Below are 27,625 nucleotides of genomic sequence, written 5' to 3' on the forward strand. Positions count from 1 at the left end.
ATAACCCTCAACGCCTCCAAGTTTGTCTTCGCAGCCGACACAGTAGAGTTTGCAGGGTTCGAGATCACAAATGACAGCGTGCGCCCATGCACGAAGTATCTCGATGCGATCCGCCACTTCCCTATACCTAGTAACATCACTGACATGCGCTCCTGGTTTGGTCTGATCAACCAAATTTCTTATGCCTTCGCAGCAACAGAACTCATGCTCCCATTCCGCGAGTCACTGAAACCTAGGACCCCATTCTTGTGGAATGACGAACTCAACCAGCTCTTTGAAGAATCCAAATCAGCGATCATCAGCGCGATCGAAGATGGCGTCCGCATCTTTGACAAATCAAAGCCCACATGCCTGGCCACAGACTGGTCCAAGACTGGCATTGGGTACTGGCTCCTCCAAAAGCACTGTCAGTGTCCCTCTACAGAGCCCTTCTGTTGCCGCAGCGGTTGCAAGATGACACTCGTTGGCAGCTGCTTCACACATTCAGCCGAGTCACGCTACGCCCCTATTGAAGGCGAAGCATTAGCAGTCGCGGACGCACTCGACAAGACACGTTTCTTTGTCCTTGGATGCAAGAACTTAATCATTGCAGTTGACCACAAGCCTCTGCTAAAGGTATTCGGGGATAGATCCCTAGACGAAATCTCCAACGGTCGACTAAGAAACCTCAAGGAGAAGACACTTAGATACAAGTTCAGATGGTACACATCCCCGGTGCACGACACAAAGCTGCAGACGCTATCTCGAGGCGCCCAACCGGCCCCACAGACCCTGACAAACTATCACTACCCGATGACATAGCAGTTATTGATAACCTAACTCACTCAGCATGCCTACCTGGGCACCCCTTCCTGGCAAGCATCCGCACCAAAGAACAGCCACAAGATTCATGCTCCTACAGCATCGATGACGGGCTAGTATCATCAGCCTCATCCATCCTCAACACAATGGCGGTCACTTGGGAACGTGTCAAGCTAGAGACAACCAGCGACCCAGACTTACAGACTCTGACCACCATCATTGAATCAGGATTCCCAGAGTTCCAGCATGAGCTCCCACCTGCCCTTCAGGAATACCACAGGTTCCGCCAGCACCTCCATACCATCGATGGTGTCATCCTCTACAAAAATCGCATTGTGGTTCCCACCTCTCTCAGAGATGCGATATTGTCAACGTTACATTCTGCCCACCAAGGGGTCACATCAATGACAGACCGAGCAGAGTCACCCATCTTCTGGCCAGGCATCACACCTGCCATCACAGCACTACGTGAACGGTGCTCCCACTGCAACCGAATGACTCCTCCACAGCCAAGTGCCCCACCGTACCCATCAACACTACCAGCATACCCGTTCCAATGCATCTGTGCTGACTACTTCCACTACAAAGGGGTCAACTACCTTGTAGCAGTAGACAGATATTCTAATTGGCCAATTGTTGAAAGAGCAAGGGATGGTTCTGCTGGTCTTATTGAATGCCTCAGACGTGCCTTTGCAACATATGGTGTCCCCGATGAATGCGCAACCGATGAAGGACCACAGTTCACTGCACAATCAACACAACAGTTCCTGAAAGATTGGGGAGACTATCACTGCCTATCCTCAGTTGCATTCCCACACTCCAACTGCAGGGCCGAGATCGGGGTCAAAACCGTCAAACGACTGATCACCAATAACACAGACCCACATGGGGACCTGAACACCAATGAATTCCAGAAGGCGATTCTACAGTACCGAAACGCCCCCGACCCGAACACGGAGTTGTCTCCTGCTCAGTGTGTCTTCGGTAGACCCATTAAGGATTTCATCCCCATACTGCCTGGGCGCTATCTCCCCCATCCTACCTGGCGCGATACCCTCGCGTTGAGAGAAGCCTTACGAAACCGACACATGCAAGCATCAGAGAGGTGGGCTGAGCATACCAAAAGGCTCCCTCCCCTGGTAGTTGGAAACCATGTCAGAATCCAGAACCAGACCGGACCTAACCCCACATGAGGGAATAGATGGACTCTTATCTAATTTCCAAATGTTGATTACAGTGCTACAATTTCGTAAAACAACAAAGAGCGCAGCAAAATTCAAAGGAATTATTGATTCAAGTTCTCTTTTGTCTAAAACAGCGTTAAAATTTGAAACGATTTTAGGTAAGCAGAATTTCAAAACCCGCGCACACTTTTTGAAAAACGCACATTTCCCTATAAATTTCTAAAATTTGATTAAAGTGCTAAAATTCCGTTAAACAGCAAAGAGCGAAGAAAAATTCATGGGAAGCATTGATTCTAGTTCTCTTTTGTCTAAAATAGCGATAAAATTCAAAACCATTTTAGTAAGCAAAAATTCCGAAAGTCGCGCACACTTTCTGACAAACGCACACATTTTGCACACGCACATTTCCCTATAAATTTCCAAAAGTCGATTACAGTGCTAAAATTCCGTAAAACAACAGAAAGCGCAACAAAAGTAATGGGATTTTTATTCCATTTTTTTTTTATAAAAAGAAAAATCGAAACCATTTAAGTAAACAGGAATTTCGACTTCCGCGTACCCTTTGACACTTCAGGACAAACACACACATTTTGAACGCACATTTCAAAAATTAGTCTCAAGCGCGTGTGACCATCCAGCCGTCAGTGGGGCCGATATAGGCCTGGGGACGTTTTGTTCTCTATGGTCAGGGGAGTGGGACTCAATGTGTCGCTACCCAACTGCAAGCAGTAAATCTTAGCAAAAGGAAAAGGAAAGAAAAAGAATACGAGGTGAGCGAAGTGTTGTTTACAGACAAAGCTATAGAAAATGCTGCCAAAGTGCTACTTTCGCGGAGTTTTGGATTCACATTTTTAACCCTAAAGGATAGCCGGGAATCGGGAAAACTGTTAAATACCTCCTAAGGGAATAAGCTGGCCGAGTTTTATACCCTAAGAGATAGTAGAATCGGAAGAAAACGTTAAGCACCGCCATCAGGAATAGCAGTTGGTCGAATTTTATACACTTTAAGATAGCAGAATCGGACAAATATTTCATCATAAGGGACTATAGCAGTTGGTCGAGATTTTTTACCTTAAAAGATAAGGACGATCACCCCTGAAAAGAGAGGAATAGGGACGGGGTTGCGTTTTTTACTCTTTCTTCCAGGAGCAAGGTTGAGCAAGCATTTTGGTTTTTTTAGTACACCCGGGCTAGAACGGTGAGCCTGTGCTCGATACTTCACTTTATTCCTTAAGAATTCTTCATTGCTCTCGGGAGTTCCTTTATCTTATTATCAATATTGAATATCGTAGTAAACGTTATATCTGTATCGATTAGATACAAGATATCAGAAAAGAGACGAGCAATGGGGAGAGAGGGTGAGCAAAGAACATGAACTTGGCCGAAGAACGGAGAATATGGAATATGGAATTGACTATGCTAAGGGATTATGCGTGCAACGGGGTGCAGGCAGAGCTAAATTTTGCCATTCTTAGCGTGTTTAGAAAACATGTTTTGTGGTGCGATTTTGCCTCATTTCTTCGCACTTTTCTTGGCCGAGAGCATTCGTATTTCAATTAGACATTCAGTTAAATAATGAAGAGCATTGTAATCTGGAAAGAAGCACCCAAAATGGGGAGAAGAGGAAAGGAAGACAGGAAGAAAAGACAGTGCAGAAAATATTCTGTGTAAGTTCTGTACTGAAATAGCACACAACAAAGCAGGACATTAGAACTAAACATAAACAGCAAACATCAGGTATAAAGTCAAGATACATCATATATATTTTATTATTTATAAGTCACTTTACAGCTGTAGTGTAAGAGGACACTTCAGTAAAACTTATTCTAGTGAAACCATCATTTCTACTTGTTGCTGCAACAGGTGTAAAACAAAAATGCAAAGTGTGCCTATCTGCTGTTGTACATATGTTTAAGAATTAACCAAAAATCCATAAAGTGTTTTGACATTTACCTAAGCAGGAAGAAAATTTGGTGTAGTGGGCAGTTCAGGGGATGTTGAACCCCAGTTGACTTCTGCTTTGACAGAAAGTCAATTTGTCAAGATTTATCTTTATTATCCTTTTACCAAATTTAATAGTTGATCAATACATGTTTACCATGATCAGGCTTCGGCAACTAACCCCAGTTTCATAAGATATTTCAGCACCATCCAGGGAATGTGCAAGTGAAACTCTGATATTACATTATCTATGGTGGTCATTACCTTGGGTCCTTTCTCTGCTGCCATCCTGCTGTTAGTACCAGACTTCTTGATCCAGAAGATAAAGAAAGGCTAAGGGAATTTTTGTCAACTTACCCTCACCCTGTCTGTCATTTATAAGCATACTCAACAGAGTACTAGGTACACATGTTTTAATAGGGAGTATAGTGCAGTCTACTTAATTTGTTGGAGAGCACTTGGTCATTAGACCATTGTGCCCTCGTGCTAATTTATCAGATGCAGGGTTAAAAGTAGGGCTTAGTTATGTCCCAATAAAGTGCAACACTTACTATTTGTCTGTACAAAACAAGGGAGTGGTATACAATAAAAGAAAACATTTGTTTCTATATTTGTTTTTATAGTGCATAACTGGCTCACAGAAGCAGCAGAAAACCCCTTGTACAATGTCTCAGCTTGTATACTTACACATATATGTACACCAAACAACTGAAGGGCTACTAAACAAATGCCTCAAGTGAGTTGGAGCTATAATTGAGTCTATCTTTCTACTTTTTAGATCAGAATGCACCTGTATACTATTCCTACGCGGGGAAACTGTAATGTTTCTAGTACAGCTTTCTATGAAGGACTAAATTCGACGGGAAGCGTGGCGTACGATTGCGTATAATTCGAGGTCGATCGAATGGTTGACCTAGCGTTATCGAGTGCTCTTTTGAACTTCTACGGTTAGATACGCCTTGTAAGATGTTATTTAGAGTCTACCAGGACCACGTTTCGCATTTATATGAACTTGTTTTGGCGATAAAAGGTGCCCCGATCAAAGGTATGTGCTCTTACGACAGCCATTGTCTTGCAATTGTTGAAATTGCAAGTGGGGGCTGTTTATCGCCTCATCAAAACTCGTGTTTTTAATTGCCACAAAATTTTATTTAATATATTAGAGGTACAATAAGTGCTGTATACCTAGAGTGAAAAGAATTGTGCAATTCCACGTCCCATGGAAGATATAGGCCTCGTTTTCCGGGCTTATTTACGGAGTACGAAAAACATAAAATAAATGAAAAATCTGTTAAAAATTAAGAAAAATACTAAAACTACCAACGACCTAATCCAAATATGTACAATTATATAATTTCTATTAATCAAGTTAGATTTTTGCTGCCCGGCTTAATTTTGTATGTTTTTTTAGACATTTTCTGTTCAAGTCGAAAAATACCGAAAAATCGCCAAATATAATCGAAAAATACATTTTCCCCTCTCAAGCCAAAAATATTTATACGATTCGTTTCAAACATTCACAGAATACTAAGGTCATCAAGGGCTATCTCCTGGCAAAAGATGGTATTTTTGTTCTGAACAAAAAATTTCTTCGTCTGAGACGGTCACTCTTAAGGGTGACCTGGTGACTAAGCTGTCATTAAAAGTAAATACTAATACTACGAAAATTCTTGGGTGCGTCAGGTTTTATAACAACTTGGGTCTGCTGTTTTTATTTCAAATTCCGACGTTACAGCGTGTGACTTTACATTTCAAATCGCATGATTTATAATTTTTTGGGCGCTATATTTACCCACACCCGATGCCTGTGCTAAGGAAAATATGAAATGAGAATCTGAAATGCTCCTAAGAAATTCGATGAGAGTAGCTTACGAAAGGTTAAATCACATTATTTTCTAAAGTCTAAGAGCACGCACAAAACAATATATTGCGTGCATTTCAATGTAGCTTGCTTTTGTTGTTCTGGGCACGAGAAATGTCATATGCACGTGCGTGACTGGACAAAGAAGAACAAAGGCTAAAGGAAGCAATGCAGTAGTAGTAGTAGAAACTTTTAGTAGTAGAAACTTTATCAAAGTGTCATAAACAACCTCTAGCCGGGGATAAGACCCCTACTAATTGGGGGACACAAAAAAAAAGATAAAATTATAAAAATTATACTGATTATTAAAAATTTAAAATTGTAGATTCTTACTGATAAAGCTAAATAAATATATATATATATATATAAATACATGTAAATTGATTGTAATCTATATGAAATTATGAAAAAAAAAAAATTTGACTAGATTTAAAAATTATCATGCGGAACATAGGGCACAGCCTTTGCAATTTTCTATAAATTCGAAATCCTTTTTTCTCATAGTCACTTTAAAACTTTTTAAACTGTCAATTGATCTTTCTGCCCTAGGTAGGCTATTCCATAGTTTAGCCCCCATATATCTTAGGGAATGTTTCCCGTAAGTGACTGTGTTAAATCTTGGAATAACAAAATCGGACAATCTTAAATTATAGTTCGTGTTTTTTTTAGAAAACAAATCACTAATCCCAGATGGACAAAGGCCATTTTTAACTTTGTACATTAAGATGCAAATGTCTTGCAGTCTACGATTACGTAGAGTAGATAAATTAGCCTTTATTAATAGTTCGTGGTAAGTGCAATTCCAGTCTTTAAAAACAGCTCTTAAGGCACGTTCCTGTAAACGCTCAAGCTTCCTACTATCGCTTGCCTTACAAAAATGCCAGGTCAAGTGGCAGTATGTCAAATAAGGCAACACAGCAGATTTATAGAGAACTAGTTTAGCGTTTGTAGGTATCAAGTTCCTGAGTCTCATCAGCACACCGATTCTTCTGCCAGCATTTTTACATGCTGTGCTTATATGCTCCGAGAAATTGAGTTGAGAGTCTATTGTAACTCCTAGTAGCTTTAGGGAGTCCGCTGACCGTATTTCCTGGTTGTTGATAGAAATGCGTGAGATCGAGTCCACGGAGGCGTTTGCCTTTTTACCATAACCGATGCTTAGTGTTTGGTATTTCTTGAGGTTACCAGCCAACAAATTGGACTCGTACCACGCAGTCGCGAGTTCGGCACTTGCACTGAGCTTTGCTGTGACCACTCCCGGATCCCGACCGCAATGGTAAATTTGATGATCGTCGGCGTACATTGATAACTCCGTATTGACACTCATTGGGAGGTCATTCTGAAAAATATTCCAGAGCAATGGTCCTAGGGCCGAACCCTGAGGACAGCCTCGGTTGACCGTGCTGTAAGAACTTAGATCCTTTCCCATTCTAACACGATTTCTTCTGTCTGAGAGATAACTCTCAAGAAGTCGCAGACATTGGTCGTAGTGTGCTGCACATGACGACATCACTACATTACTATAGCAACACACCTATTCCCAAGAGACACAAGCGTGAAAAAGACCCCGATATTTTTCACTGTATATCTCAGTGAGCTGTGCGTGGCGTAACCGACTAAGACAGGGCTGGGATCCTGGTTATTGCCTCCCCATTAATGCGCGGGTACCTCAGGTTCCTTTGTGTTGTACAGTTAGCTAGATAGCGGTGCTGGGGCCGAAATCTCCAGCTTAGCCGTAAAGCTATATGCTGCCATACGGTGTTTCACCGCATGTCTGGAAGTATGGTCTATTTTTTCTCATTTTACCGGATTTGGACGAGGTTCGATTCTCGACCATGTCCTCGAATTGTTTTTTTTTTTTCATTGTTAACATTTACTATCTCATTCAACATTAATTAAACACATTTACTTATCCCAGCCCTGTCGTCTTTACGTGGCAGTCGTGATATTGCAGCGTCTAACTAGGATTTGCCCACGGTTACCAGTATGTAGTCTTGACGTTTACATGGCAACACATACCACAGGGTGACCATAATAAAAATGTCATCGCTAAGGATCTTGAATTGATACAGCACAGGGTACCCAAGACTCTTATTAGGGCTAGCAGGCCTAAGGCCTAGTTTCAGGATTAATTATTATCCAATATGCTTTTCAAGTAAATTTTATATTGAGAATGTACCAACGCACTGTTATACCAGATGCACTTTATAATTTTTCGTCTTTTGAATTTTCCGTCTTATCAAATCTTGAGTATGAAAGGTATTACCTAGATTTTGGGTGTATTTTATTTCTAAGGCGCCATATTTCGCGATTCTTAAAGGAATCAGAATTGAATTTCATATCAGGTAACATTTAACGTGATCTTCATTGTAAATATTCATAACAAATAAGGTGTATGTAAAACTACTTCTTGGCAAATACTACGATGAATATTCTGGGGTGCGACAGATTTTATGAAAATGAATTAAAAACCTAACAAAGTGCGCCAGCTTTTTTATAACAAGTGCGTCGTTACGTGTGATATGTTTGGACGATATACTTAATGCCTGTGCCAAGGAGAATATGAACTCTAGAATCGAAAATGCTCCTAAGAGACTCTAGAAGAGTAGCTTGCTTACCTATACTTTCCTTTTCCAAGGATGAGAAATGGTACGAAAAATAAACAGTTTATCACAGTGAGCCAAAAAAGGTTATTATTTTATAATAACCCAATGAATTATTGTAGGAAGCTTAATAGCAATAACAAAGTTGTTACTATAATCAGCACAATTTGATTCTGCATTTTAGAACGAAACAGGTCTAGAATTTTTTTTTTCTTTTTTGCTATCCGAGCCTCGGAATGTTCTAAGCATGTTCTGAAAATTTGTTGAAATCTCTGGCTGGACGTTCTTATAAAAAGAGTGCATTTATCTTTAATGTAAATATAACATCAACACTTTTCATAGTACAAACCTCTTATGTTAAAAGCCTATTTTATTTGACCTTTTATATACATTATCTCTCAAGTGGAACCAGCTACTATCTCGACCCATTTTTACTTTTGGCGTGCAGTTTTCTAGTGACATTTATTTACAACACAAAAAGTGATCCCGCCACCATGTGACGAAAAACAAATGTGCTAAAATAACAAATTTAAAAACTGTAAACATACTGGAAGCAGGGCTAAGGTCATACTAATTGATATTAAAATGGATTCCCAATAATTATACCAATTCCCAATAGGTATACAAAATAGACTGTACAAATTTTTTTTTATCCCAAATATTTAGAGTTCCTTCAATAATAATTGATACGAGGGGTGGTGGTCTGCGCGCCTGATTGGTTGGCAAATCATAATTGTGTTGGAAATAGTTTTCCATTAGTTTCATAGACATATATAGGTTAACGTTTTCATGGCTCGGTACACAACGTTTGAACAACAACATATTTTCACTTATGGTATCACCCCACCCCTACGGGTGCAAAATCCAAACAGACAATTTCCCCACGCTGGCTACTCTAAGCGTCCTAACACTGCTCTCTTCATTCCTTTATAGATAGAAAGCTTTTAGCTTTCGTGAGTAGTCTCAGACAATAGGATTTCAAGACAAGACTTATATCCTATCAGATTTATACAGTTCAAAACAACAAAAAAACATGCGTCTCCGGGCCGATACTTGAAAGGCACAACACTTAACAAGTCATGCAAGCAGTTGTTGTTCAAAACTGAATGGAATGTGTGTTGATTAAGCTGCGTGGGCTCAGAGAGAGATAACGTGAGTTAGAAAGATTGACGAGTCATGCTTAGTTTGCCCTGTACAATACCGCTTGGTTGGAGCCGACGAGAATGTATAAACGGCTTTCCTGTTACTCGGTGATTAAAAATACACATAAGAATGTGCTTCCTATCACGTTTAGCGTGGAATAATCCACGCGGATATGTTACAAAGAAAAAGGAAAAAAGAGATGTACTTAGTGAAATATTCCTAGCTATTAATAAGACAACCAAATAGAGTAAATGAGGACGCGACTCTTTATATAATTTTCTAGTTGTCGAATTTGAATGATGGACAGATATCGAAACATGGTCGGTCAAAGTTAAAGACGACAGGCGATCAATAGCACCACCAGCTTTATTTTTCGAAAACACCAAAGTTGCTTTGTCTGGTTGTCAGTCAACCCATGAATTATCAATCGCTTACCTCGGTGCCACTCTCTGAATAGCGGTTGCCACTTTGAATTTTCTTTAATTATTTTAGATTAAATTGAATGTAAAAAAGATAATTTCGTTGCGGCTTTACAAAAAAGTTTATTCAGCTAAAAAGTTCTTTGACAAAGCCGATTGACTTAAATATGTAAACATTTATCCCAACTCAAAGCAGCCACTGGTTACAGTTCAATGTAATATTCCCCCGTGGTTGTTAGTAGGGGATTATGGCGTTATTTATTCGGCAAATTCTACGCTTCTGCTATTATCACCAAAGCCGCAAGATTGCCTTCGCGTGATTCCATTGCAAGCAATTTGCCCAAACTTTTGAATCATTTGCATATATTATTGTACGTTTTGTGACAAAGAGCGATGACGCCTCAAGTGCCTGCAAAACAATGAAATCATCTCGGACAATGTAATTGTTCCTGAATATTGTTCGGCTTGCGGAAAGGCAACTCAGCACACAAGAAGTTTCGAAAACGCTCCCAAACTACGTGTGCAAACAACGAGTAGAAGACGTTGAGGATCAACACAAAGTTTTCACACTATATGAAACTTGGGCTTATTGATTTCCCATTTGTTGCGACGATCTAAACAATTCGAGGTAAGTGAATTGATTTTGAAGTAACTTAATTTGTACTTAGCAATAAGTTGGTAAAACTAGTTGCATTTATAAAAGCATAGAGTCCCTCGACAAGTAAAGTAAAAGAAAACACGTTTTTACGTGTATTAAACTGGCTGAGTGTTTATTTTGTAATCAAATTAAGTATTTTCAAAGAGTACATATTTGCTAAATTCTTACTAAACAGAAGCAGTTGCTGGGGTTCCATGTTTCAAGTTGTCGAATGTTACAGGATTTGCGAAATTCCAAAAACGCATCGCCTAAATAATTATCGCTTATGAAACAATATCTTAGATTTAGTCGACTTCCAGGATTTGGCTGAGAGTAAAAACACACCCTTGCAAATGTGAAATCATTTGCGTATCATCATCACAATTATGCAAGCTAGACCAGGGTTCCGTTCAATCAAGCTTGGTAAAATTTCAGGTTGTTTAGCTTTCGACATCAAAGTTCTGGCTTCTGAAGCAATTATAACTTTAGAAACACTTTGCAAACTTAGCGGGTGTGTTTTTCAGTTACTCCGTAATTTCTTAGCATTGTCTTATTTTACGTGAGCGCGCTGTGTCTAGAGGTAGCAGTAAACTTTGCCATCCAGGTGGTCATGACGATAATCATGTGTGCTCAGTCCTAAACCTGTTGGTTGTGTACTCTCATAATAGAATTTCACACCTTGCGCTGCGCGCCCACTCAAATTTTATCACCTTTAAATTCTATACCATCACGACAACCCAAGAAGCCAACTAATAAAACGTTACATAACAAACCTTCGAAATTAATGATTTAGTTTATCATTAGATTTTCAGAGACTTTCGTGAGTTTTAGCGTTATCGACCGTAATTAGAAATTCTTTTATTTATTTAGTATCGAAACTTTAACAAAGTAGTTCGATTGATTTCCGTGTTTAAGTAATATCTTAAGCGGCCAGTAAGGGCTGTGTTGCCACTATCGCCTTTTTCCAGCCATTAATATTTGAATACCAACGGGGTTAGTAAAATGTCTGCTCAGGGGATTAAAGTAATTTCCTACTGAGAAGTAAAATATAGTACTTATGAGGTGGGTAGCTATTTATAATGTTGCGCTGTGTGTATATTGGTAACGCTCAAAACAAAATAAATGGTTCGATAGTTTTATTAAGCGTAACTTTCAAATCCTCAAATGTTATGAATTTTTAAACCATCAAAATTTTCTTTCTAATGTTGTATTCTTGGTGAAGTGATAAAGGTACTTGTATTGAATTTCCAAACTTCCGTGATCAGTAGTTAAAACAGATGCACGCTAACACCAAAAAGGCTTATTACTTACTTACTTTATTGCCATTTATCACTGGTTTTGGTTCCATGGAAATGGAATAAATAAGAAAATATCTCAACTTAAACAAGCGTTTGTTTATCCGTTTGTTTATTCTAAGCATTACAATTCTGGATAAGCATCTCAGCCAAATAAGAAGCAATTACACTTTAGCCAATGTTAGCTTGCGGCGTACCCGTCTCTCTCATAATACCAGTCCACTTATAAATAACACATCGCGCTTTTGTAGAGGTCCACGAGAAAATAGATGGATTGAATGTCAAGAGACCCCGTTGTTAGGCGCCCTGGTGTCCCGAAAAGCAGGGCCATTTCTTTTGTTGAGGTGGCTCTTGGGTGCTGAGATGTTTCAATCAAAATAGATTTTTCAAACGGACGAACTATTGCATATTCTCGTCAATAACAAAAGAATAGGTCTAGCGTACGCTAACAAAACTGATGGAGATTTCATGATTTTGTGAACTTTGAACGAAAATCATTTAAGTTTTACTAGCCAAAGTGCAAGCTTTTATAGTTTTGTGATATCTCCTAGTGCAATCTTGCGCGTGGCGCCGTGCAAAGCATGTACACTACCCGCCATGACGACTTATTGTAAGATACTGTTTCCATGTCCCGGAGTGGTCTCACAACAAAGTACCTGAACGAAAACAAAAAGGAATCTAGATGCTTATCTAGCGCGCCTTGCATTCTATACCAAACGGCATTCAAAATGCTCCACAGGCTTAAACCATGTCACCTGGACCCTCAAGTTTGTACAATCGTTGATCAACTGACAGACCGACCAATACACTTTACCTGACACATTTGCGCGATAACAAAAGTGAAATGAAAGGAAAGACCTCATGCAAACACAACTAAAGGGCACAGCGCGAGTTTCACTGCAAGTTTTAGTCAAATCAGCCAAAATACCCTTTTTGTTTCATTATTTTAATGTTTAAGCTTTAACTATGAGCACTGTAAAATTAAAGTACTTATTAGTTGTAATTTGGCAGTGACGCGCCTTAGTAATCAATGAAGCTGTGAGGCGCTGTGGGCACTTAATGCATTTATTACTCTGTAGTCACAGTCAAGTGAATTTATGGTATTTTAATTTGGTTTCGACAAAGCGCGAGTGCTTACGTCTATACAAGTATTAATCACCGAATGACACGAACGCTCGGTCTTTGTTAGGGTTTTGCGCGCTAAACCGGGCCGAGGGTATTTGTGCCTTCGTTTAATAAATTAAGCAGTTTCGCTTTAGCGATCTGTTTGTTGTTTTCGTCTATTTTGTTTATTTGTCTGTTTGCATGCGCCATCCGTTTCACTTGCTAGATATCATGATATTATAAAGTCGTCGAAAATTAGGTAAGTTATTCAAACTGTTAGCCACCTTTTCACTTATGTAGCTGCACTAATTAAGTATACAAAAAAGGAAATCTTTTAAATTTTCATTCAAAATTCCATGCAGATAATATTAATATTTCGCAGTTTTTGAAGAGGAATAACACAATTGTTAGCACATTGTGCGAGGCTGCTTCGTACTCTGACAGTCCTGAGACACGCAAGATGAACTCCAGTACCGCGCAGCTCCGACCTTTTTAGTTTTTGTTGATGGCGACATTTTACCGACACACTGTCACATTTCCGAGGACAATAATTTTGTGCGCAGACATAGGTATCATATGGACAAAGCATAGTCTTATAGTATTTGAAGATTCTTTAACAATAAATGACCCACTTTTTGGCGGCCAAGTGGGGGGGGGGGGGGGGTGCGCGCACCCTGCGCATCCCCCCCCTGTGTACGCGCCTGTCAATGATTGTAAATATCGCCAAATCGTCAACTACATATGTTGTTTTGAGTACAATTCAATTCAATCGTTCAATCGCGGAAACAAGCCGAGCGATTTTGAATGTAAAGCACTAGTACAGGCCGGACCGGATTGCGAGTACAAGCCGATTCTATCACAATACTAATCGATCGATCCCGAGTACAAGCCGGACGACCCGAGTACAAGCCGAACGATTCGGGTACAAGCCGGACGATCGCGAGTAAAAAACGATCGTTCGCGAGACAAGCCGAACCATCACAATTGTCACACGAGCAATCGCGCGTACAATGCAGATGAGTGCAAGCCGAACTGGGTGCAAGACAAGCTTGCTTTTACAATAGATTTGGCGTTTTTAATTTAGAAATAATAATGTTGTAGCGGTCGAGGGCAAGAATGCCCCTAGGACCGACCCTAATCCTAAACTCTGCCGTCGCCATTGGAACAGTCACTTACGGAGTTCGTGTTTATTTAACAAATTGACCCCTCAACCGGCCTGTACCGGCTTTGGGAAGTACCCACAACCCAAAAAATTCATAAATGCAAACTAAACACAACAAGATGAAGATACTCAGGCATCAGTCTAAGGGATAAATGGTCTTGAAGAATGCATCCAACCATGGTGTTGGCAACTACTCTTAAGCCAAATAATAGCACAGGTTCTTTGACAAATTTCAAATCGAACAAGTGAAGAAAATCAAAATACCACACAAGGGAGAGAGATCAGCAAACACAGCTCAAGACACAAATAGATACCTTTATTCTTATCCTCCAGGTACATTTCCTTGGCCTCAAAACACAATGTCCATTCCTGAAGGCTTGTAAAACTACGAAGATGCCTTTACGGATTGAAAAGCATTCTGGGAGATCCAGGGAAAAATTCACGAGGGGAGGGCCAGTCAACACTCCTCTCCCCAAAGTCAGATGGTTTTTTATAAGTCTTTTCACCCCGAAGCCAAACAAATCAATTCCAGGTCATACAGACCCAGAAGAGTAGTGTAAACAATTTTGGAATCAATTTGGTTTCAGAAAAGACAGCATTTAGGAGAGCTGTGGTGATTCATTAGAAAATTATTTTCTCATCCAGGCAAAGCCAAACAAGAAAAAATCATCATGAATCCACCTTTGCTTGCAAATATCCATAAGCAAAGCACTCAATTATGCCCCAAAAGACTTCATGATGTCCTGAGACACTCTCCTAATATGCTCGTAGCTGTATTTTTGATGAAAAATACAAGCAGCCATCAATTTGTGCTCGCTTCAGCACAACGACGAGGGATTAAAAGTGGGGACCGCAAAGCACTGTTGGAAAGCTTGGATACCGCTGACTAGGTGCAGCAGTGTTTGACTTTGACGGGCTGTATAAAACTCAGAATAGGGGGGAGGTATCTGTTTTCAGTCTGTTTTTTTGTAAATTCAGCTCAAAAATAGCCAGGAGTCAATGGGTTAATTGCCTCAACGTCAGCGTGCTTTTGACAAGAAGTGCAGGGTTGGTTAGTGCGTTGGACATTTATTGTTGTAGATTATATTTGAGTTATAGATTTAGATCTCAATTGTATTAAATAACTTGTGATGGTTTTCTTTTTCAATAATGATGCAAACCGGTTCTCATTTTGTTCAGAATTAGTGTGACAAATCCATGGCTTAGACTTCTTCAATTAGACAAATATCCTGTTTTCTCATGCCTCGAATATGCACTTGCAAAGCGAGGGAAATGGAAGAAATCGCCTTCCATCTGTTTAGAAGTATTTACTACGCCTTACTTCCAAATCTTAGTTTAACAATTGTCAGAAAATTAGCAATATTATTTTGCAGACAATTTTTTTATCGCAAGAAGCTATTTGGTTTGTCAATGAACAACTTCTTGAAATAAAAACGCCAGGGGATTTTGAATATTAGAAGACATATTCTTTAAAACATAAAGATACATGTATCACTCTTGTAGAAAGAAAAGCATTATCTTAGTTCCTTTTTTTTTTTAAATATTTTTTTTCTTTTTCAAAGAACTTCACGTCACCTATATATACAAAGTATAATTTTTCCTTCGACAAAAGAATATCTGGATTTTGTAGTTTAGTTGTGACTCAAACGTCGATACTGATATATTTTGAAATATTTCTGAATAATTCTAAAATATCTACCAGTTGTATGAATTACTTACAAGCTAACTTGTTTTCTAAAGGAATTCAGAAAAAAACATGAAAATATATAATTCAATCACTCACTTTCCTTTTGCTTTTAGAAGAAATTTCAAGAAGAGACAAAAGACATATATATAGACAAATAAAAAGTTTATAAGGAAAGTGTAAACACTAAAAAGGACATCCTTATATGCGGCTTTTAATTTTCTACATGATCCATTTATCTTTTGCTTCCAACTGTTATTTATGTTCGAGCAGCATAGCAGGGCACCAAAAAAGATTAAGATTTTCTATAATGCATATCTTTTTTTTAAATATGGTCACATCTTTGCACCGATAATCATAAACGCAGTGGACAGCTTCGCCTACAGATCATTCCGTCCGCGTGTTTTATTCAAATAAATCAATTTTGTTTACCCGTTGGAGATGTATGTATGCGCAGTGAGTCTTCGCCTGCTTTTTTATTCGAAACAAGGAATTTATACCATCCTTTCAATTGATTTTACAAGTATATGTTAAAAAAGTTATCAATTGATTTTACAAGTATATGTTAAAAAAGTTAAAAGAACATTTGAAGTGAATTAATTATTATACACCTAATTAAAAAAAAGAGCGTTATCATAGTGTAAACGGCGAGATCCGAATGGCAGTTACAAGACCGAACGGTGCTTATGAACACCAGTGGTGCCAGAGCCTTCGATAGCCTTTATAATTGATTATTGTATGATTGATCCATGTTTTCCTGCATTCGGTTGAAAAAAAAATTCGACACATGGTATCCTTTGGTTGTGGAACTGCCATATGCCAATCGCCATATATCGTTTGCACTGACAACGTTGCGGTTCTTGAAAGAAGTAGTTTTCAAAATTTTTGTGGATTTTATCAATGAGTTTTCTCTTTGTTCCCCTTTTTTGTTTTCTTTTTATTTTTATTTGGTATGTTTTTGTAGAATAAGCCTGTTTTCCAGTCATCAGATATTTTCGCTATTTGCATAGTTCATGTGCAAATTCTGCAACAAAACGGACGCTTTATATTAGATTGGTTTCTTTAATTCAAAACGCACAAATACACAAGGTTAGCACATTAAACGAGATAATTATCTAGCTTCTTTTACAACAAGTGCTATTCTTTCTAACCTTCTTCAACGATTAGATAACCTTAGCTAATATAGTTTAGGTGAAAGCTTCAAAACAAATTTATTATTTTTTTTTTTCAAATCATAACCTATAGATTCAATTTTATTTTAGGCCGGGTTTGCTCTATGTTTGTGGCCAAATTGTCTAGAAATCACAAGATGCGGTACTTGAGAAAGCACCGCTTGTTTTGAAGGTTTGATTTTGAGATAAAAAAAAAACGCAAAAATGCGTTAATTATTTGTCGCCTGGTTACTTCATCAAATCTAACAGCCGCGAAATCCCTTGATCGCGGCCTAATGTTCGCACGCTTCTATAGTTCACTCGAGACCTATTTATCTTTATATCTTTTAAAGCAGCAGACCATATCCATCGCCATTTTATTTCTTGCTCTTGTGTTTCACTCCAATTCTCTTTTTTTATCCAAGGGAAGATGTACGCCCTCTCCCCTCCCTCCCACCGCCCTAAATTGCAGATCGTCAACGATAATATTTCACGGTTATCTGGTTATTACACTCTCTCTATCTTCAGGTCCGATGGTCAAATAAAATAAAAACAGCAAAGAGCTTAACTTTCTCAAAAAATGTACCTGTGTTTACCGATTAACTTACGAACTTAGTGGGTTTTTTTTTTTATCCGCCAGCAAATTTGCTTCCCCGGCGACTTTCTTTGAGCCCAATTTTTTTTATGGAGAACAAGCGACATTGATTCCTAATGGCCTTGCATTGTACTAAATACCGTCTTTAGTAACGGCATTATAAAAAACATGGTCCCTAAATGGTTCAAAAGACTGACAAATACTCCGAAAAAGAAGTCATGCTGTTGCGTCCTCTCAAACTAGAGTAAATGATGGAAAATTCGAAATCCCACATTTAAGCAGTTGGGTTACAAAACAGGACTCACTCTATAATCCAAATTAACAAACGCAGAAGCCGATCCTTTGATAAATTTGACATTGACAAAACACAGTTGGGAATGTTTTCCTTTTCGGAATAACTAGCATTTTTCCCTTCCCCTTAGGCATTTTTACTTAACAAACTTATCGGCTAAGAACATGCAACGAACATTAGAGAATTAATCAACTTTTGGACTTTTCAAGAATGCTAATTTTGCGTCCAATTGCAAGGCTCAGATATGAATTGAGAAGTATATTAGAGTGCATATACTTCTTGAACCCTTTAATACTTGAAAAATTGCCAGAAAAAAAAAATGAATGTAGAAGAAGGTTTTGTAACAAATTAGTTCTAAATCGTGGGCGAACAGATGATAAGGTCGTTTCTTCGGCTTTTCTTTTTCCAATTAAAGATCGATCAAAGACAATTTTTTCTTATACGGGCGGGCTTTCTCATGTGATGAGTGGTGGTGTATAACCCTCTTCTATTTATTTGTGTAGCTATTGTCGAAGACACTATCCACAGTCAAGTATTGTTTGGACAATGATTAGATGTAAAACAAAGATTGCTGATATATTGCCCGCGAACCATTGTTCTCCACGTTTAGCAAATAGGTTTAAACATATTCAGCAAGAGCTTAGGCTATAGTATAAGTAAGGCTATAGACCAGGGAATTAATCTCAAAGACTCTTAAAAGCTAAAATAACAAAACAACATAAAATCCCATAAGTGAGAAAATGATCCTTGTACGTAAAGACACCTGACACAGAAATGAATCAAGCTTTGTATAGACAAACTAGGTTTTATAAGGCCAATTAAAGTTCGCTCACATCAGAAAGAATCGCCTGTGACGATGTTTGCTTATTTCCCGCGGGTTTATGCACTCGGCTGTTTGCAACCGGTTTTTGATGTACCTTGAGAACAAAAATACACAAAGCATTTTCATATCACACACTTGTTGGCATAAATGATATCGCACTTTTTTCTTAGTAGCAATTCAGGTAACCTTTTATAAAACACGGAAGGCAGCCGTTTTTGAATCATCAGTTCTTTGTTGTTTGTTGGGATGAGCCTTATTTATGTGTACGCAGTTGTAGTTTATAATAAGTTGCAGATGAAAAAAAACAAATTGTTCAAGTTTTTAGTTTTAATTCCGAATCTAATTGCGTACCACTTATCCAAATTATCCGAGTAATGGCTTGAGAATACAGAAAATGAGAAATTGAAAATGCAGATGGGAATTTGAAAATAAGCCTTCTGTTTGGTAAGAAAAGCGGCAATCGATTAGCTACTAAGGAAAAACACCGCCCGTGGCTTGCAATATTTCCAAAACTATATTTTCAAATTTGTACTATTCGGTATCTGGGAATTGCTTCCTCTTGACAAGCAAGACCGATATTAAACATCTTCTTAATATCATATATATATATATATAATATCATATTACTTACACTCGTTGAGAAGTAACATTTAACAAAAAAAAAACGTTTAGAAATCCGTTAAAATCAATTCGTACTCTCGGTACAGCATAATTTAACAAAATCCAAGCCAAGGGCAGGCTGTTCTCTTCCCTAAAAGTTGAAAAAAACCATTTTCACACCAAACAACAATTGGTAAAATACTCAAGCCGCTTCGTTTCATTCTAAAGAATAGCCTGAATAATTGTGAAACAGTCGGAACGATCAATGGCAATTATATTACCTAGTTGTTTATTTGCGAGTGGACTGTCTTTATTAACTTTACTAACTGGTTATGGAAGACTGGAACTCGGCGGTCGGCTTTCTGGACCAGTAGGCATAGATAAACAAAGTTTAACTGAACCTCTAAGATACTAAGATAAAAAAATAGCATGATTCTTTACGTAAAAATGCGTTTACGAATAAAGCGTTTAACTGTTAAATGGGAATCTGTTAGGTGGAATTTTTAGAATCTTTTGTTCAAAACAATGCGTATGGGTGAGACTTTGCAGGCTAATTATCTACCTTGAGTTTATTTATGCGCCTGTTATTATGTTCATATCTTTCCCAAAATGAGCAAAGTGTGAGATTTTGAAAGTGAAGAAACAAAAACACAAACGCTATGATCTTTGTTGAAGTTTGAAGTTTAGGCCTAGCGGGGAGTATTCGTGGATGGCGATCAGTTCAAATTTACTTTGCTATTTCATTCCCCAGGCTTTTCCAGAGTTTCGAAATGAACTAATTTGGTTGCCAAGCTTCGTTGAACGGTGTAGTTAATGTGTCTTAATTAAAAAAGCATTTTACATTCGCCAGGTGTCCCTGTGAGTAAATTACGCCGAGAGGCAGCACTAAGCGTGCGCGTAACATTCAGAGTACCGTGAAAAAAGATAAGTTATATCTCTATACCACAAGTGGACGATATCACACCGGTACATGTATCACTACGAAATGATTTAAACTACACCACACTCTCTTTTAGATATACAAGATATAGAAGAAATACATTAGTATAATTTTCACTCTGTGATGTCCCCCCTTCTCCAGATAGGGGGGGAGCTTGTATTAAAGTATTACCCGCATCACGTGATCTCATTGCAGCCACTCAGAGCGCGCGCTTTCCGTATAATGTAATTGACAAAAGGTATTGTGTGCGACCTTTAACAAACCAGAAACCGTTCGCTCACGTAACTATAACATATCAGGTGGTGAGTCTCAGAGCTCACATTAATCTGGAGCTTGCACCCGTTCACTTAACTCATTGAAAACCCACAGCACACAGAAACCCAAGGTAAGAATAGGCTTTAAATCAATCTTGCGAAATCTCTCGCACTTATATTTACACGTTACAAAAGGCTTTGCACACGTCTTGGCTATTGAATGTTGCTGGATTATTAACAAATTGGCTTTTACTCATTCTGCGGTTTGCGTAATCTGTTAAAGAGTGCTCCACACCAGAAATTGACTCAAATATTTGTTCAGAGAGAATTGCGGTGCAGATCTGGCCAAGTAACATTATGGCATTAAGTCGTTGGTGTCTGGATGCAGTGGAGTTATCAAATATATATTTGTACAAGAATTATCTCTTTTCAAACTCTATCAATTCGCGTGGAACTTGCTGTAGCTTATTGAATACTTTATTTTATTACTTTTTGACTGTCGGACCTTAACGATTGTATAAATAACATAAAACGGACGCATTTTTCAGTTGATATCCAAATGTATTGTTTGTTATTCAAGTAAATTAAAAATACCCCCAAAAACGCCAAACACATAAAACTAGTACAACATCTAGTGTTTAGTGCAACTAAAATTTGATTGATAAAATGTTATTTCTTCCGAAAAATATGAGTTAAAACAACGTTCGTGACTAACGATATTTTCCCAGATTATCAATTTAACCTCTCGTTGTACTGTATTGTATAAAGTTACCCATAACTGTAATATCATCTGAGTACATACTCGTAGCGTACATCACATCTATTTATAAACCAGATAAACAACGAATACAACCAAGGAAAAAAATATCCTCAAATACTGACGAATAAAACTTCTCATACGCATATAACTTCATAAACTAAAACAAACTTTCACAAGTTTAATAATTAATTATTAACCAGCTTGAATAGGCGTAAATGCCGAATGTAAAGGGAGAGAAGTAATAGAATGAGTGGAGATTGCTTAAAGGCGAAAAGTTTGCTAAGTACAGTACTACAGTTTTACTAGGAAACACAACGTAGGAAGACGCTATTGCCGCTTGTGCAAGATCTCCACTCTTTGCCCTCATTTCCGCCAATACCTCTAATTATCTACCGACGTTGCTAACACATCTAACAGCGCTCAGAGTGAAAGTAATAACTTAAAATTTCCATTTTGTTTTTCTTCTCTATTACCGATACGTCGTTTTACGGTACTTGATTAAATGGCCGCTTTACCTCGGGTGCTGTGTTAAGAACCTCAAAACTCGATTAAATCTTCAGGATATACCCTGATAGTTACACTATAACTATGTAAGATGTAATAAAAACATTTATGTGCCCCGGAGAGGTCATTGATTTTAATCTAGGTGCGTGAGCACTTATGTATCTACGTCGGCGGAAAACAGAAATCCGCCCTTTTCGTACCTAAACGTACATCCTTCCGATCGTTAAACCGTCCAGAAACGAAAAAATAACATAAGTAGAAACAGTAGTACATAGTACACTACGACTAAGGAGTCGAAAGGAAGAATATTTAACTTTAAACTTAGAAAAGCTTTGACTTACACTATGAGCTAAGATTAAAACTATGCGTCAAAAAGCCAGGAAAGAAGGTGAAAAAGTTCCTTTATAAACAAATTTCATTTCTCTTTAGGCGCTTTCATATTTCCGATATTTTTCCAATTTGCAAACTATTAATATCGCTAAGATTTGTGTTACGATGTTGACCTAGACGACAGAAACCTCTAGAATACGATCATTTGAGCAGATATGTCACATATATGTAGGTCAACATCCTATTACGTCAGAGTACACCAAATTTCATCGGCAAGTCTAAGTAAACAAGTTTACCTGTTCTATGGCAACTTAAGAGCTTAAGGTTTACCTTTCGTTTGATACTGGTAGGTGGTTTATTAAAAAGCGACAAAAGTCAAGCTTCTAGCGGTTAAACAATCATCAGTTTTGCTGAATGTAATAAGCATTACAGTAGCACACTAGGAGTCCCACTATGAACTATATCTACCGGTCTAGAATCCCGTATTCATGACGCGAGATAATGGAAAGTCCAAGGGAATAGTAGACTAGCGACCGGTGCCAACATCATGGTATTGTTTGGGAACGTTGTTACCTAGATTATTCTAGCCCTCGCCTTTAATTATTTTGATTTTCGGTAACCTATACCATCCTAAATGCACTATTAAAAGGTTTTTTGGCAATTTGTGGAAACATCTGCGCCTTCTTGATTGTCTGTTAATAATAAACTGTAGAGGCAAACACGAGAAGAGAAGCTAAGGGAGCAAGTGAGGCTAAAAGGTGTAGTATCTGGATTTCTGAGAGAACTCGTTGTCTTTTTTTTGCAAGAAAAAAATAACAGCACTGTTAAAAATATAAAAGGGCCTACGTCTGTCAATTCCTTCTGAATTGATTTTCAATTACATAGGATCAAAATCACAATATAAGATAAGTAAGTATTTATGTAATGTTTTCAGATTGAGTTTTCTGCTCGGTCCGTATTCATTATCGTCCAAAAACGCCCCCCCCCCCCCCCCCCCCTTCAAAAGTCAAATGGCCGGGCCCTAATGGTACTGTACAGGATGAATACGTTTCGTGTTGCGTGCAAATAAACTTAGCTTGACATTCGTAACAAAACACCTCAAATGTCTACGAGTAAATGAATTCCACGTGCTGAAAGACGCTATGACAGACAACACTTCTGTCTACTGGTGTTGTAAATCAAAATAAAATTAATGAGTAGGAGTGGGAAAAGCAGAGTCTTAAGCGAAGAAATCATTTATCTAGAACTCGCGGGATATTGTGTTAGTTTGTTCGTTGCATTATGTTTGTAATGGTTGTACTGTTTATACTGCCAATGTGTTCATGTGACGTCAACAGTGTACTTGTACTGCGGAGAGGGGTCAAGATCTTGCCATCACGTATTCGGGAAAAATAACATCTTATTTCTCGTTTGCTGCTTCCGCCCAGCTCCAACACACGAAAATAGTAGTGTTCTTCTCGGTATTATGACTTGTGACTGAATGCGAAATCTCCCAAATCACGAGCGTTTCTATGACAAACGACCAAATAACACACAAGGTAATTGATAGTTTAGGTGCGGCTGCCTCAGAGTTGTTTACGCATTAGTTGCTCCCTACAGCACGACTATCCTACGGTAGCCGCTGTTCGGATTTCAGTACGATTCTATTAACCGCGGGCTCAAATGCGTTCCAAGTCGTATAAAACGTGTACGCTAAAAACGAGAACGTGAATACGCAATTAAGTGCTCTGTGATAAAGCCGCGCGTTTGAACTGTTTATTTTCCCCTTTCCGTTACAGAGCTCTTAAAGAGCCCTTAAAGAGTTCTTTTTTAAGGAAATAAATAGAGATAATTGTATGCTCTGTTTAGCCTAAAGCAGACAGATTATTACAGACCCATAGCATTACAAGTGAGCAGCATGATAGATTAATCAGTCTATCCTGCCAATTTAAAAGTCTATCCCAATTAAACAGTCTATCGGCAACTGTGTTGCCGGAGGTTGTTTTCAGCTCCGATTCATCCTTTTTAATGGTGTTTTCCCCGTAGCTTAATGAGGGAAGAATAGCCGTTGTCACGATACTTTACTTTACGGCTCCCGTGTTCTATTTTCGGTTTCACAAACCCACCGATTTTATGAAATAAAATCCAACTCCTATCACTTCGATTTTGTATTCGAGAAAAAATAACACCATAAACTGATAATATCGCCGAGTTCCAATTTTGAACGCTATTTTTTTTATAAGAAAGTTTAAAATGGCTAAACAGCCTTTATTATATTCATTATATGCACATTAGACAAACTCGATGGCATTTTTTTCACCCCTTCAGCAGTTAGCATTGATTTCTAAAAGCGAATAATGTAGACCTAATTACACTTCGGAGCATGAATAAAAATATTTCCCCTGTCGACATTGTAATGTTTTGATGGACCAAATGGGCTGTTCTCACGACGTTTTGTTTATCCGAAAGCTCTACAGAAATGCAATTGTGCACCTATTACTTTCAACATTGCTTGCTGTGTATCATCAGTGGAGTAAAATAGAACCCAAACCATTGAGCAATAATAAACTCATTGAGCCCAAATCATTCAGGAATTATCGCTAATCACCATATAATGTTTGCACGTTTTTTTATAGAATTGCTAAGCACTGTAAAAAAAAATATTTGATAGCGAAGGTAATTTTGTAGGCATTACTAATTGACGTATAAGACTGTTAGTGTTGCCAAGTGTTCCAAGGGTCCGGTTTATGGTAATATTTTTCCTTTTTAACCATGCTTCTCAGAGCCTAATGACATAACGGCACTACCCTTTGGTTCAACCTTCAGAAGTTGCTCAGATTAAGTTATTTTGACGCAGATTCGCAAGTATACAGCCCATATTAATAGTTTTCGTCTATTTTCTCTCGAACTTTTGTAACAAGGTAGAACTTGCTATAACAAATATGTCTTGAATCTTTGTTACTTCTTTGGTTGAGGATAAAATCGTCGAATAACAAGTCAACTAAACTGGCTTATAAATTCTAAGTTTAGGTTAATGATGTTTTGTGTTTGTGTTTAGGATGAGCGATACCCTGACGAGTGGCCCCGTACCCGGATCTGCCTTGTACCATCGCATCCCCAAGTGCGCGCGTTGCCGGAATCACGGCGCGCTCTCGTGGCTCAAAGGACACAAACATTACTGCAGATGGCGGGACTGCACTTGCTCCAAATGCTTACTGATCGCTGAGCGACAACGGATCACTGCAGCGAGAGTTGCCCTGCTTCGACAACAGCGAAAGAACGCCACTGGCGATGGGGACAAGAAGGATATATTGAGAAAGACCACGGAGAAAACGGAAGAGCTGCGAGAGAAAAGATTCAGTGAAGAGGCGTTTGTCCGGCCTTCCATGGTGCTCAACCCGCTTGGATCTCTACACAGCCCGACCAGCAGCGAAGGTAGGAGCACTTAAAGACTAAGCTAGAATTGTAAAAAACGGATATTTTTTTCGTTGTGAAAAAGTCGCAAAAACTAGGCTGATCGTAAGACAAAATTATAGTAGTCACTATACCTAGGGGCGGATACCTGGGGGGGGGGGGGGGGGGAGGGGAGATTGGGTGGATATGCATACCCCCTTTTTGAGCAAAACAAATTGAAAAGCCACTTTGTTTGAAGAAACTACGGAGAAGATACTGTCCGTGTGCCTGTGTACCATCGCCTGCTTGACTTTGCTGACGCAACAAATCTTATTCAGTGTGAAGTATTGTTAGATCCATGTGACCTACCAAGAACCACTGGATCAGTTGTTAGCCACCCATCCGACCATTATCCACCCCCTATTTTGAAATCCTAGATCCGCCCCTAATACGTTCCTTGATACTGAAATATAAGTAGTTAATATGTCTTCTGGTCAAACCCGATGTTTTATTGAGTGATAACCGTCGATTTTCTTAATAGAGAACGACGAAGGAGGATACCAGCACGCCTACCATCAAGAGTCGGATACAGAGACAGACCTGAGCGAAGCAGAAGGTCTACACCATAAACCCGAGGCTATCATACCTATAGTCAGCGGTATTCAAATCAAAACCGAGCCGAAGTGCAACGACGAGGAATGTAACCCTACAGAACACAGGAGTCTCGCTGCTTCCCCAAGGCAAACACCTTCCCCGAAACGCTCGATCGCCGAAGACAGCGACGAGCGTCAAAATGAGGAGCCACCAACAAAAGCTCTGAAGAGAACAGACAGTCCAAATGGAGCCGTGCCCAACCGCAAGCTACACCCCGATCCTCTAGGCCTCCTTTTGCGAGCATTTCCTGGACATTGTAAAAGCGTACTGGAACTGGTACTACAAGGGTGTGGCGGGAATGTAGTCCAGGCAATCGAATGCTTGCTTAACAGCCAGGAAAAGAAGTCGCAAGGACTTCAACTGCCTCTGCCGATATTGACTGGCTACCCAACTTTACCACGTGATCTTCATCCAGGTATTCACGGACCTCCTCTATTCCGTAAACCGGAGCTTTTCCAGCACCCGTTCCAAAGAGTCATTCCCATCGAGTGTAGGTACCCACCACCGCCTCTACTCAGGCCAAAACCGCAGACCACTACATACGGCGGATTCACTTCAGAAGCACGCGGAATACCGGAGCCCATTGTGACTACGGGCTCAGCAATGAACGATAGAGTGTCACCGGGTGCTCGCTTTTGCACCAAATGTGGCAAAAAGGCGGAGGTGTCTGATAACTTTTGCGCCCTATGTGGCCAGAAATTAAGCAAATAGATATACCACATTCATTCAGCAAGTTGTGGCCAGCTTTAAAGACTATAAAAGCTATTTATAAAGATGTCGTATATTTCCTATTTATGGAAGAACAATTTGGACGCAGACAAGTTACGAGGCCAGTAATATGGCGGACAGAAGCTAGAGTAGAAAATGTTAAAAGCTGTGCTGACAATGTTCGAAAGGAGGTGTCCGAAGGAGGCGTAAAGGATAATCGCAATTTAGCTGAATCTTTGGGTCTCATGTACATTCTCTCAATTCATATTATGACAAGCAAAACCCACAAGGAAGATAATATTCTGCTCATATCCCCCTCGAATTTATTTCTCTAGCTAGGAAACAGGTTTCGAAAAGTTTTAAAGATGACAAATACAGAAAACTTCATATAAGTGTTTTTATAGTATTCAGACGTTCATCCAGTCGCTTTTAGATGTTTTCCAGTAGGTAATTCATGCAAAATAGGTTTTGGTGTAGGATTGTTGTCGTTCAATATTGAATTAAAGTTCTCAACAACACTTCAATGGGAATTCATTGGGAGACAACGAGAGGGGAGGGATGGGGAGTTAGCGAGAGGGGAGGGATAGGTGATAAGCGAGGGGGGATGAGGAGTTAGCGATAGGGGCGGGATGAGGAGTTAGCGAGAGGGGAGGGATGAGGAGTTATAGAAAGGGCGGGAAGGGGATTTGGCGAGACGGTATGGATGAGGAGTTAGTGAGACGGTATGGATGAGGAGTTAGTGAGAGGGGAGGGGTGAGGAGTTAGTGAGAGGGGAGGGATGGGGAGTTAGTGGGAGGGGAGGGGTGGG

The 27,625-nt window shown here is 39.1% G+C and overlaps 2 protein-coding genes across 4 annotated transcripts; both read left to right on the forward strand.

Moving 5' to 3' along the window:
- Nucleotides 1-947: 947 nt before the first annotated feature.
- Nucleotides 948-1,994, forward strand: LOC116615994 (uncharacterized protein K02A2.6-like). Its single transcript, XM_032377763.1, has one exon. It carries the CDS (start codon nt 948-950, stop codon nt 1,992-1,994), a length of 1,047 nt encoding a protein of 348 aa, XP_032233654.1.
- A 7,821-nt stretch (nt 1,995-9,815) lies between these two features.
- On the forward strand, nt 9,816-27,335 carry LOC116615993 (doublesex- and mab-3-related transcription factor A2). 3 transcript variants are annotated; one of them, XM_032377760.2, is made up of 4 exons: nt 9,816-10,580; nt 20,146-20,620; nt 25,121-25,497; nt 25,997-27,335. In XM_032377760.2, exons 3-4 carry the CDS (start codon nt 25,122-25,124, stop codon nt 26,818-26,820), a joined length of 1,200 nt encoding a protein of 399 aa, XP_032233651.1. In that variant the 5' UTR covers nt 9,816-10,580; nt 20,146-20,620; nt 25,121; the 3' UTR covers nt 26,821-27,335. The 3 variants fall into 3 exon arrangements, with proteins under 3 accessions (XP_032233651.1, XP_032233650.1, XP_032233652.1); XM_032377759.2 differs by lacking the exon at nt 20,146-20,620 and having other exon boundaries at nt 9,821-10,580; XM_032377761.2 differs by lacking the exons at nt 9,816-10,580; nt 20,146-20,620 and adding an exon at nt 23,086-23,621.
- The last annotated feature ends 290 nt before the right edge of the window (nt 27,336-27,625 follow it).

The sequence above is a fragment of the Nematostella vectensis genome, chromosome 2, assembly GCF_932526225.1.
Source record: "Nematostella vectensis chromosome 2, jaNemVect1.1, whole genome shotgun sequence".
NCBI classification, from domain to species: domain Eukaryota; kingdom Metazoa; phylum Cnidaria; class Anthozoa; order Actiniaria; family Edwardsiidae; genus Nematostella; species Nematostella vectensis.